General features: G+C 37.5%; 1 protein-coding gene across 3 annotated transcripts in view; it reads left to right on the forward strand.

Annotated features, from left to right (window-relative positions):
• CEP128 (centrosomal protein 128) overlaps window positions 1-13,705 on the forward strand; it is a 447,512-nt gene that overhangs the window by 32,330 nt on the left and 401,477 nt on the right. For all 3 annotated transcript variants that reach the window (XM_043918906.1, XM_043918908.1, XM_043918907.1), the window contains one exon: window positions 12,712-12,838. In XM_043918906.1, the coding sequence (XP_043774841.1) occupies window positions 12,712-12,838 (127 nt within the window). The remainder of the gene's footprint in view (window positions 1-12,711; window positions 12,839-13,705) is intronic.

The following is a 13,705-nucleotide window of genomic DNA, read 5'->3' on the forward strand; positions in this document are numbered from 1 at the left end:
ATGAAGTTCTCCATATTTACAGTTCTGTGTTCATGGATTCACTCAACCTTGGTTCATGCGATGCTGTGCTATTTACTATTGAAAAAAATCTGCATATAAGTAGATGAGTGTAGTTCACACCTGTGTTGTTCAAAGGTCAACTGTATATGAACTTATAAATTTATTTTATTGAGATTTAGTTTTGTGAACATAATTTGTCAGTGAGTGAGGGACAATATAAATATTCAGTGCAATGTTTTCCTCCTGAGATGACCTCTTCAAACAAGAGAATTGTGGGAATGATTTCTGTTGGTTTTCGAAGGGTCAAGAGTAATGTTGAGTCAATTTCTGGACTACTTTTTCTTGAAATGTACATGATTTTGCTATTGTTTTCTTGAATCTTTATTCCAATTCTAAGTGTAATTCTTTGCTTATTATATGTGAAGGTCTTGCTCTATGAAGAGTTGAGCAGTGTTAGAGGATCGGTGATGGGTGTGTGGTGTTTCATAGGAAAACAGCACCTGCCTCTTTGGGAATTTCTGCATAAGTTTAGTTTACAGGCTCTTTCTTTCTTTTTTTTTTTTTTTTGGTAGAAACTCATTTAATTGTTTCAGTAGTCCTACTAGGTAGATGCTGTTGGGGCACGGAATGGTCACTAACTTGCCCACAGTCTCCCAGTAAGTCAGTGACAGAGCCAAGGATAGGATATTATCACCAAATCCAGCACCAGGGTTTGTTCCTGTCATTCATGTGTGGTTACCTACATTTTCATGATGCTGTGAATTTTTTTTTTTCTGAAAACTGGGATTTTGGATTCAAAGTTTGAAGGGTTATATAATTTACATTGATAAACTAGATTTTGGAGGTTATCTTAACTGATTAAAGATCCAAAGCCCATCATCACACAAGTCATTAAGGTTACATCTGGTACAGTGTCCAGAATGAGAGTTAGATGGAACAAATGTGGAAACAGAATGGGAGGGGGTCTGGTGCTGAGCTTGGATTGGCATTGAAGGCTTGTCAAAGCTGGCAGTTCTGGCTGCCACTTAAGGCAATGTGGTGGATTCTGCAAGTTTCCTTCCCCCTTCTTCCTAAGTGATAATGGTTGATTTTTTTTTTTTCTAACTAGCCTTTCTTGTAGCTATTGTAGCCAACAAGCCATATTAAGTTGGATGATATGATTTAGGATCTTTGGGCTCAGTGAACTTTATGATCTTAAGGAGGTGTCATCCTGTGTTATTTCTCATGCTGTAAATTTTTTGGGAAGTCTGAGAACATTTGGTCCAAAAAGAACCTATGTTATGAAAGTGTTAGTTGCTCAGTCATGTCTGACCTTTGCAACCCCATGGCCTGTAGCCTGCTAGGCTCCTTTGTCCATGGAATTCTCTGGGTAAAAATACTGGAGTGGGTTGCCATGCCCTCCTCCAGGGGATCTTCCCAACCCAGGGATCAAACGCAGGTCTCCTGCATAGCAGACAGATTCTTTACCATCTGAGCCACCAGGGAAGCCCTAGAAGACTTATGGCAAAGTTTTATTTGCAAGTTTACTGGGAAGATTTGGAATATATTGTACTTCTGTGTTAAATAGTCCAATTGAATTGCCTAGTGTTTAGGATATTTCTAGGACTGTATGTTACTATTTATGAGAGAACGGTTCTGTTTTTTATGTTAATGTTATAGAAATGGAATGCCCTTAAGGAATGTTCAACATAGAAAGTTAATACATTCTGCAGTAGAAATTTGGACTGTAGCTGATGAGGCTGAAGTAGTTAATACTCCATATAAAGGAAAGATACAGTTCTCTTAATTCAAATCATTAGATTCACTAAGTACATTTTTAAGGTAAAGATTGGTTAAAATGTTGTAACATCAAATTAGACCTTAGAGACATGTATTAATAGGTCATTTTTCTTCAAATTAAGTACTCTGCTTTAAATTTCCCTTTGGGAATCATAGACTGTCACCATCTGGCATATGGACTTTGGAAAAATTTGAATGTTACATAACAAAGTCCAGGTTTTTCTTCTTTTTAATGGGTTTCAGTTGTCAGATATACATAGTGACAGCCCAGAAGGATAATGTTAGATTTTTGGAGCCAGGCACAAGCCACCTGTAATATTCCAGAGCTGAAAATACTCATACCTTTCTCTCTGGCTGAGTTCTGATAATGCCCTAAAGGTGAGAAGAATTTTCCCAACTTTTAACAACATTAGTGTTAAGTAGTAAGAGTCTCTGGATAAAAAATTGTAATGGAACAAATGAATTCTGTTAGAACCCTCTTTTTGTAAATATATTTCAGATCTTAGGAGTTAGCTTCTTAGACCCTTACATTTAAAATTTTATTGCCAAGTTTCCCATGAAACTACTAGACAGAAATTTTTACAAAATTTTGCTTTGAAACTAGTGGAAAACTAGACTTTGGAGACTTGTTACTGAATCCTGAACTTGTTCCACTATAAACCATTTCAGTGATTTTGGGCAAGTTGTTAAACCTTTCTGAACTTGAGTTTAATCATCTGAAAAATGAACATAATTATATATTGCCTTATAGAACTAACATTTATTGAAGTAGTCATGCTGTTTTAGACTCTTGTTAAACCTTTATGTTCTTGTTACTTCTTTAATTCATCAAGTAATCCCTATCTTCAAGTGTTGGCTATGTTCTTAATATAGTACTTGGCATATTAGGCAGGGCTTCCCTGGTGGCTCAGTGGTAAAGAACCAGCCTGCCAAGGCAGGAGATGTGAGTTCGATCCCTGGGTCAGGAACATCCTGTGGAGAAGGAAATGGCAACCCTCTCCAGTATCCTTGTCTGTGAAATCCCATGGACAGAGGAGCCTGGCGGGTTGCAGTTCATGGGGTCACAAGAGTCAGACACAACTGAGGGACTAAATCACCACAGAACATTATAGACACTCAGTAATGGTGCTGTGCTTTCCTTGAATTCATTGGGTCTGACTTAAGTTTCTTTTGTATATTATTGTGACTATAAACAACATAACATTCACAGTGATAAGTGTACCTGATTATTTTGACTTCAAAGTATATGCTAAATAGGCAGCATACATAATATTGCTTTTGCCCCCATGATTGTATTGCTTGTCCACCCAAAATACAATAAGGTACTATTAAAAGTACGTTCCATTTTTCATGCATGCTTATTTAATAACATTAGAAATATTTATGGAAGTATTTTTAAAAAAGTAAAAAAAAACTGTCATTAGAATATATGTGCTATATGGGCTTTGAATATGTGAGATTTCATTTAAAAATAAAATAGTTAAATAAAGGGAATTTCTAAATTTCAAAAGTATATGCATATGCAGAGAGGTTAGGGATAGCAGTCAAAGATAATGAACTTTTTGGTAAATGAGAAAGATAGCAGCAACCATTTAAAAAATACATTTCAGCAACAGATGGTGGGACTAGAAAAATACGGAATCCATAAATTTGCACTCTAATTTTATAAAATGCCCCACCTCCCCACGTCTTCTTTCTGTCCTCCTCCTTTTCTTTGTCCTAGTGTTAATAGTAGAAGATAAATAGGCTGTAAGGGATCAAAGACCTGATGAAATTAACTCTACAACCAATCTGTTTTGCAGTCTATTGCCAGATCCACCTTGACTTTCTGTGGAGAAACAGGCAGTGAGGAAGGTCAAGTGGAAAGCGCTTCATTGCTGTGCCCACGGCTGTCATTATTATGTTGGCCAACATTTTTGACATCACCTCCTCTCTGCCTCTACTTCTGCCCTGGATTTTGCCAAGTTGACCTTACACTTGTAAATCAAGTACTTCAATTTTTTTTTTTAATGTCAGCATTATAGATATGCAGCATGAACTGCCTCTGTAGTTACCAGTGCTATATTCATTGCGAAGGTTTGCTAAGTACTGACTTTAGTGTCAGGTGAAACCAGGGTAAATGGTTAGATGAAATATTCACATGTTTCCAGTTTCTACTCAACCATGCAGCCAAGTGGATGCAGTAACCTGTACATGACCAGATTTGCATGCATTTCTGTATAATCTGTGTTAGGGGATGTGTGTTTTCCTAGTAGGAAAATAAAGGGTAATTTGGAGTAAGACAGCATTTGAAGAAACTAAATGGGATCTTTAATGGTTTCCAAAATTTAAGCCTACTTTGAATTGCAACAGGCTTCCCTTGTGGCTCAGCTGGCAAAGAATCTGCCTGCAGTGCAGGAGACCTGGGTTCAATCCCTGGCTTGGGAAGATCCCCTGGAGAAGGGAAAGCCTACCCACTCCAGTATTCTGGCCTGGAGAATTCCATGGACCATATAGTCCATGGGGTTGCTAAGAGTTGGACATGACAGACAACTTTCACTTCACTTGAATTGCAACATTTAGAATTTTTATCAAGGTCATTGTTGACTTTTTTTTAACGTATGTTTTTCATTTGTATGTAAGCTAATTATCTGAATATTTGTTACCTGTTGTGTTTATATGTGAGTAATCACTGTTCCTATTTTATTTTTGTTTTATTCCTACTTTATTATGGAAATTCCTCTTTGTGAAAGTAATGGTAGATAAATTCTTCCCCCTCTTGTTCAATGAGCTTATTTTTGTTGAGAATGTGAGTATCTGAGATACACTGCTTATTAGTATCAATAACTATAAATTGACCAAGGAAGTTTATCTATGTGGTTCTTTGCCTTTTCTCATCTTGTCTTACTGAGGGCAAATTTTACTTAATATGATCTATTTCATAGGCATTTTTGATACTGTGTGTGGAGTTGGTGCCTAGTTTCTTAGCTGTTTACTGTTGCTTGGAAACCTTACCTTCCCAAAGACTGGTCAAGAGGTTTGCTATTAATGAATTTTGGAAAGTCAGTATATATATATATTTTTTTTTTCACTGAAAGAAACAGACCAGAGTCCCAGTCCCAGGTGAGGTGAAGTTTAGGGTAACCCTTCCCCTGAATACAGCTGTAACACCTTTACTGAATGCATGGAGTAGCTTTTTGAGGACTCTGAAAAGTAAAGACAGTCCTTGTTGCATGGTTTTGATGTGCATGAATTTCATTACCCCTATGTGATCAAAATAACACCCGTCCTTAAACAACACAATTCAAATTTCAATTAACACAACATTGTATTAATGATGAGTAACTGCAAAAAAGGAGAAACTTTGCTGCTAGCTGTTCAGGCCACACATTACTGTGTAAATAACAGATCGCTGCTTTTGAAGTCTGTTGCTGATTGGTTTCAGACAATGAAAAGTATAATTGTGATACTTCCCTTCTATTCCAGTGACAAACCTTGCTATTTATAAAAATAATAATAATAAAGGAATTGGTCAAAAAGGTGAAAGTGTTGCAAAGAAATGAAAATTAATAATGCTAAAATGAAATTTGAATTATATTATGGAGGAGTTACACGTGGGGTTATAAAGATATAGGAAGGGTGGTGGGGAGGAATAGTTAGGGAGTTTGGGATTGACATGTACACACTGCTATTAATATATTTAAAATAGTTAACCAACAAGGACCTACTGTATAGCACAGGAAATTCTGCTCAATGTTATTAACAACCTAAGTGGGAAAAGAATTTGAAAAACAATGGATACATGTATGTGTATAACTGAATCTCTTTGCTGATAACTGAATCACTTCGCTATACACCTGAAACTAGCACAACATTGTTAATCAACTATACTCCAATATAAAATAAAAAGTTAGAAAGAAATAGCCGAGAGTGAGAATAGTGACAGCTTTGCTGTTTAAGAGTGTGTAGATATACAACTGGAGGAATTCAGTGAGTCATCTTGAGGGAATGATATTTTCCTGAAGAGTTTCTCCGGATTAAAACATCCCATTTCTTCACTCATGTTTGCTCTTATGTTCAGCATCTGTAATCATCACAATGAAAACTGCCATTTACTGGACAGACCAGTCTTCCCTAGGCATTGCTCTAATTATTCTACATACGTTATCTTATTTTATCCTCAAAATAAAATGTTAGTCTGTGAAATAGGTCAACAGGAGCAGATGCAGAAGTAGTATAATTGAGGCAAGAATGGGCTTTCTTCTGATTCTTCTGAATCATGATGTTTTTAATGATTACACCCCTTATATGGAGTGCTGACTGCTGCCTCAGTGATTTCTCTTCATTTATTTGATTTGCAGTATACTCAGTCTTTCTCAGTTACATATATATATATATATACATATATATATATTTCAATTCACTGAGCTTGACTTATATTTTGTCTCAAATTAGACCTTCAAATAGAGACATCAGAGACCTTTCAGAGATCTTGATGAGTTTTTAAAATTTGCTCTTTTATTGTTAATCTGAAAGCTTATAATTTATTTACTCTTTCCCAAAATGATGATTTATTTCCCTAGCATTCTCTGCTACTGCTGCTAAGTCACTTCAGTCGTGTCCAACTCTGTGCGACCCCATAGATGGCAGCCCACCAGGCTACCCCGTCCCTGGGATTCTCCAGGCAAGAACACTGGAGTGGGTTGCCATTTCCTTCTCCAGTGCATGAAAGTGAAAAGTGAAAGTGAAGTCGCTCAGTTGTGTCCGACTCTTAGTGACCTCATGGACTGCAGTCTACCAGGCTCCTCTGTCCATGGGATTTTCCAGGCAAGAAAATCTGGAGTGGGGTGCCATTGCCTTTTCCACTAGCATTCTCTACTGGTGACCAATGATGGTTTTTTTTTTTTCTTTTTGAGTATCATTAACTTACGAACTTAGGCATATTGGAACAGCTTTATTCCATTGTAGTTAATATTTTTATTGATGCCCAAATTATTTTATCTATCACTAGAGAGAGATTTTTCAATTTGAATTCTTTGTTTAAAAGCATGTCCTAACAATTTGAATGAACTACCTTGTAAACAAGTATTGCCATTCAATTTCAGTGGCTGAGTTTTATTTTTATTTCTACTGGGTCAGTTCAGTTCAGTCACTCAGTTGTGTCTGACTCTTTCTGACCCCATGGACTGCAGCATGCCAGGCTTCCCTGTCCATCAGCCACTCCCAGAGCTTACTCAGACTCGTGTCCATAGAGTCGGTGATGCCATCCAACCATCTCATCCTCTGTCGTCCCCTTCTCCTGCCTTCAATCTTTCCCAGCATCAGGGTCTTTTCCAGTGAGTCAGTTCTTCACATCAGGTGGCCAAAGTATTGCCGTCTCAGCTTCAGCATCAGTCCTTCCAATGAATATTTTGGACTGATGTCCTTTAGGATGGACTGGTTGGATATCCTTGCAGTCCAAGGGACTCTCAAGAGTCTTCTTCAACATCACAGTTCAAAAGCATTAATTCTTCAGTGATCATCTTTCTTTACAGTCCAACTCTCACATCTATACCTGACTATTGGAAAAACCATAGCTTTGACTAGACAGACCTTTGATATGCTGTCTAGGTTGGTCATAGCTTTTCTTTCAAGAAGCAAGTGTCTTTTAATTTCATGACTGTAGTCACCATCTGCAGTGATTTTGGAGCCCCCCAAAATAAACAATTCCATTGTTTCCCCATCTATTTGCCATGAAATGATGGGGCCGGATGCCATGATCTTAGTTTTCTGAGTGTTGAGTTTTAAGTCAACTTTTTTACCTCCTCTTTCACTTTCATCAAGAGGCTCTTTAGTTTTTCTTCGCTTTCTGCCATGACGGTGGTGTCATCTGCGTGTCTGAGGTTATTGATATTTCTCCCTGCAATCTTGATTCCAGTTTGTGGTTCATCCAGCTCAGCATTTCTTCTGATGTACTCTGCATATAAGTTAAATAAGCAGGGTGACAATATACAGCCTTGACATACTCCTTTCCCAATTTGGAACTAGTCTGTTGTTCCATGTCCAGTTCTAACTGTTGCTTCTTGACCTACATACATATTTCTCAGGAGGCAGGTCAGGTGGTCTGGTATTCTTTCAGAATTTTCCAGTTTGTTGTGATCCACACAGTCAAAGGCTTTGGCATAGTCAATAAAGCAGAAATAGATGTTTTTCTGGAACTCTCTTGCTTTTTCTGTGATCCAGAGGATGTTGGCAATTTGATCTCTGGTTCCTTTGCCTTTTTTAAATCCAGCTTAAACATTTGGAAGTTCACGGTTCTTGTACTATTGAAGCTTGGAGGATTTTGAGCATTACTTTGCTAGCGTGTGAGATGAGTGCAGTTGTGTGGCAGTTTGAACATTCTTTGGCATTGCTGTTCTTTGGGATTGGAATTAAAACTGACCTTTTCCAGTCCTGTGGCCACTGCTGAGTTTTCCAAATTTGCTGGCATATTGAGTGCAGCACTTTCACAGCATCATCTTTTAGGATTTGAAATAGCTCAACTGGAATTCCATCACCTCTACTAGTTTTGTTTGTAGTGATGCCTCCTAAGGCCCACTTGACTTTGCATTCCAGGATGTCCGGCTCTAGGTGAGTGATCACACCATCGTGGTTATGTGAGTTATGAAGATCTTTTTTGTATAGTTCTTCTGTGTATTCTTGCCGCCTCTTCTTAATGTCTCCTGCTTCTGTTAGGTCCATACTGCTTCTGTCTCTCTGTATGAAATGTTCCCTTGGTATCTAATTTTCTCGAAGAGATCGCTAGTCTTTCTCACTCTATTGTTTTCCTTTATTTCTTTGCATTGATCACTGAGGAAGACTTGCTTATCTCTCCTTGCTATTCTTTGGAACTCTGCATTCAAATGGGTATATCTTTCCTTTTCTCTTTTGCCTTTAGCTTCTCTTCTTTTCTCAGCTATTTGTAAGGCCTCCTCAGACAACCATTTTGCCTTTTTGCATTTCTTTTTCTTGGGGATGGCCTTGATCACTGATTCCTGTATAGTGTCATGGACCTCCATCCATATCTTTTTATCTTTTTGCTTTTTTATTTTAGGAGTTAGCAAATTGGTTTGGTACATCATAACTAGATTTTGTGTGGTGTCTGTTGTTTTATTGCTACTTTAAGTGTAGTTTTTAATTTTATTACATTTAGTTTGTGTCTTAGGTGGTGGACTTGTTTTTGCTGTGATGTTTGCAGGAGTGATTAAAATAAATCTTTAACCTCTTTACCTTTTACAGTTCATTTTTTGATCTTTATATATTAGCTAGTTCATCTGTTCAATGGCATATGGCATATCTTTTGAGAGTTTTAAAATGAGGTTGCTGAACAGTTTGTCTTAACTTTTTATCTTATTTCTGAAATGATCAATTTTATAACATCTGTTATTCCTCCTAGATTTTGGGAGTAATGTATCATTTCTCTTGTTCTGCATATTTTCCCATATGTTCCATGGTGAGTTTTTGTTGTTAGCAGGGATTGTGTGTGTGTTTGTGTGTGTGTGTTAATTCATCTTCTTAATCAGCTTTTAGTTACAGCTCAGGATTTGTTAGCAAATAAACCCACATAATGGGTTTCCCAGGTGGCTCAGTGGATAAAGAATATGCCTGTGATGCAGTAGACACAAGAGCCACAGATTGGATTCCTGGGTCAGGAAGATGCCCTGGAGAATGGCGTGGCAGCCCACTCCAGTATCTTGCCTGGAGAATCTCGTGGTCAGAGGAGCCTGGTGGTCTGTGATCCATAGGGTTGCAAAGAGTTGGACACAACTGAAGGGACTGAGCACAGAAGAGTGTAAAAAGGATGCTGGCAAATTCTGCTTCTGGCGTATTTGATGAGATTGCTTTAGATCAACTCTCCCATGCAGAACAACGGAATAGGTGAAAAAAGTGTAAAAAATTTTACTAAACTATTAGAGATCTACCAACATAATGGGGAATATAATAGTCAAGATCTGGCAAAAATTGACGTTTGGAAGGAAGAGTCCTGCATTTGGGACTCCTCTTCTGTCAAGGCAGTAGCTGATCTGAAAGGAGGTGGCTTAGAAGTGGACAGGATTAGAGCTGTCAGTAGACCTAAAGAGGCTTGCAGGGATCAGAATTGGAATTTGGGAATCCTCAAGCTTTTGACTGAGACCCCAAAGGGCGATAACCTAGGAAAATGGTGAACTGAAAGTAAGAGCAGTGATAAATTGAAAATAATTTACAGTGCTGATGGGGACAAAAGCCCAGCTTTGAACCATCTCAGTTCTAACAAATTAAGGCGCTTTGGGTTTCCTGGTGACCTAGGCTGACTCTCTGATAGAAGCAGAACCAAATCCCTTCTGACGGAAGATGTCATTCCAGAACTTTAAATTAACTGTACAATTTTTCTTACATCTGCCACATGATTGAAAAATACTCAGGCATAAGAAAGTGCAAGGGGCATGAGAAAATGACTGAAAACCAAGGGGAAAAAAGAACCAGTAATGAACTATAAAATAACTATGATTAACCTGTTCAAGAAAGTAAGATTGAGAACGTTGACATAGAATTGAAAACTCTAAAAGATAAAAAATCAAATGAAAATCACAAGGACTTCCCTGGTAGTCCAGTGGCTAAGACTTCATGTTCCCGATGCAGAGGGCCTGGGTTCAATCCCTGGTCAGAGGACTAGATCCCACGGGCTGCAACTAAAGGTCCCTCATACCTCTACTGGAGATCCTGAATTGCAAGATCAGAGATCCTGTGTACCCAACTAAGGCTTCTTGTAACCAGAAAAAAATTAAGGGAAACTGCAAAATATAACTAAAATAAGCAAACAAACAAATTAGGAAAAAGAAGACATCAACAGATGGATTAAGCAGCAGCTTGTATACATTTGAAGAGAGAATTAATAAATTGAGAGATAGACCAGCAAAATATATTCAAAAAGAAAAATGGGGGAATGAAAGGAGGAGAGGAGAGCATGGATGACACATGGGATTTGGTAAAACAGTATCACCTGAATGTAGCTGGTTGGAGAGGGAGAGGAGAAGGGAAGAGGGCAGAAGGGATGAGGAGACGTGGCTGAAGAGTTACAGCACATGAAAGAGATCAGGTTACATATTCCATTATCTCTGTGAGTCAGAAACGGAATAACTACAAATAAGACTACATATAGTCATATCATTGTAAAACCATTGATTGACACTCAAAGTCAAAGAGAAAATCTTAAAGATAGCCAGAGCTATAAAGGGCAAGTTACCTTCCAAAAGATGCAGTAATTAGAAATGTCAGCTGACTTTGCTTCCAAAAATATAATCAACTTTACTTCAATTAAAAAAAATAAGCTATGAAAAAAGAGGATACTGACATCAGGCTTAGCTTGAAAAGGTGCAAACAATAAACACAGGAAACGTTGGTAGAACTGTTTCTGTCGTTAATTTGTGTTATCTAAAGACATTTTACCATTTTAGTTGCTTTTTTTCATGTTATAATTTGGATTTGAAGCTTTTAATTTTAACATTGTACAATTTTATTCTCGTCATGGATTACTGATATGCTATTCTAAGTTCTCTATGTAAGACCTCTCGTCTACCTATATGTTAATCTTAGTTTTATTTTACTTGTGTGTTAATTACTCTCTAGGTAGACCTTAGTTCTCCCAGGCTTCATCAGTATATTTCCTTGGATTGATAGTCTGGGCCCTTCACCTGGTGAATGCTCAGGCAGGATGGTATTGTACACACCCCAATGTAGAGAAGCAGGGAACAGAGGGTATGTTTTTTTTCCAGAAATGAGAGTGGCAATACAAATACATTCTTATAATTCTAACACTGTTCCTTTTAATCCAGGCTATTTTAACCTTGATTCTCCAGAAGAGCTAAATCTGAACAACCAAAATGGAAAAGCATTTGCTCACTTGTGACTCATATTCTGTTTCAGCTGTGCTCTTCCTTCAGCTGAAGCTACTTTCTTTCTGCGCAGTTTCTCAAGGAAACCAACTCATCCCTCCATAAGTGATGTTCTACCTTTAATTTTGGCTGGGTTTAGGAAGCCCTCTCTTTTCCATCACTTGCTTTATTTTGACATTCTCTTTAAAGAGTTATAGATGACTTGTTTTCTGGATCCATGCATTATTTTTATTAGTATTATTTTTTTATTCATCCTTGGCTAAAATGCCTAGACCAGAAGTTTCTCAGCAATTCATGGGATGTGGATCGTCGTTAGATTTACTCTTTTTCCTTCAGATTTTAGCTGAATCCTCTTTTCAGGTCGATAGCTCTGTACAGCTCTGGATGTTATTCTCAGTATTAAGTGTGTTTTTATTTGTCGTAGCTCTTTAGGTCTAAAAAGATGCCATCTGATATCCCCTGCTGGCTAACTCTCTGCTGGTCTGAAGAGAGCATTTGGACAACTGTGATCCTAGTTCATTGTTTGTACTAATAGTCTAACATCTGACCACATGGTTTTCTGGGATTTGAAGTCTTTGAATGCGTGAAAGAGGTGTTCTGATGCAGGGTTGGGCAGTGCACATTTTTTTCATAACAGTCACTCTGACAGCTGTTCATTTTCCTGTTTGTTACAGATCTGGGGCTTCTGAGGGAATGTTTAGAACAGAGGAAAATTTTTTCTCTCTTTTTCAGATGTGTTGGCCTTTTTATGTTTCTAGGCATGGGTGGAACATCCATCTGATTTTGTAAACCCTTGGATAGTAGACATATCTTTTGCATTCTGGTAATACAAAGATGGAATAGGTGGGGACACATGGTATTTAAATCCACGTTAGAGTTAGTTCTTAAAATATTTATGTTTACTGTTTTTATATTTCTATTGACATAACTTAGTTCAGAATTTTCGGTGATATAAATTCTCTTTAGGAACACCAATAGTTCAGAAATAGCTTTACAAATCTGTAGGGTATTTGTAAGTTGTTTAAGAAGAATAAATCTCCCTTCATTCTATTCTTTAATTTAGTTAAAAGAAAGCTTGGAACAATCGATAGGCCAACTGCGGAGTCAACGGTTATCGAGAAACTCAGGAGGGAGAAGTATTTCTGTTACAAGTCTGAGTACAAGTGACCTCGATGGTGGCACTGTGACAGGTAAATTTTTCAGATGTTCTGAAAATCTTTTCTTTCTTTTCTTTGTCTTAAAAATATTCCTGAAATACATATTGAAGACATGTAGTATTTAGACAAATGTAACCCATAGTTAAAATCCTACAAATAAGGTGCTAGAAGATACAAAGTTTTTTTTTTTTTAAGAAGATACAAAGTTTTATAGTGAATATTTTGAAACATGTTCAATGGGACTTTGATATTCTGTTACTTTGGTTCTTCTCAGGCTCTGTAGACCATGTAAAGCTTTACCTGACAGAACTTTGATTGAATTGTCTGCCTCCAGTCAAAACAAACACAAATAGGATTTGCTATGTGGTGTACTTTCTAGATTATAAGTCTTATCTTAGCGTCATAGTTCTTCAAATGTCTTATTATGAAATAACCTGTGACCGTTGTTAAGAACAGGGGAGTTTTTTTATTTTTTTTGTGGGTGCTATTTTGTGGGTGTTATTATTTTTTTTTTCCATCTATTTTTATTAGTTGGAGGCTAATTACTTTACAATATTGTAGTGGTTTTTGCCATACATTGACATGAATCAGCCATGGATTTACCTGTGTTCCCTATCCTGATACCCCCTCCCACCTCCCTCCCCACCCCATCCCTCTGGGTCTTCCCAGTGTACCAGCCCCAAGCACTTGTCTCATGCATCCAACCTGGGCTGGTGATCTGTTTCACACTTGATAATATACATATTTCAATGCTATTCTCTCAGATTATCTCACCCTCGCCTTCTCCCACAGAGTCCAAAAGTCAAGAACAGGGGAGTTTTATCCTTTTTGTGCAGCTAGATTTCAGTGGCTGCACAAAAGGTGATAATGCTTAGTTTGCCTCTAATTAACCTTACTTAT

The sequence above is a fragment of the Cervus elaphus genome, chromosome 12 (genome assembly GCF_910594005.1).
Source record: "Cervus elaphus chromosome 12, mCerEla1.1, whole genome shotgun sequence".
Classification (NCBI taxonomy): Eukaryota; Metazoa; Chordata; class Mammalia; order Artiodactyla; family Cervidae; genus Cervus; species Cervus elaphus.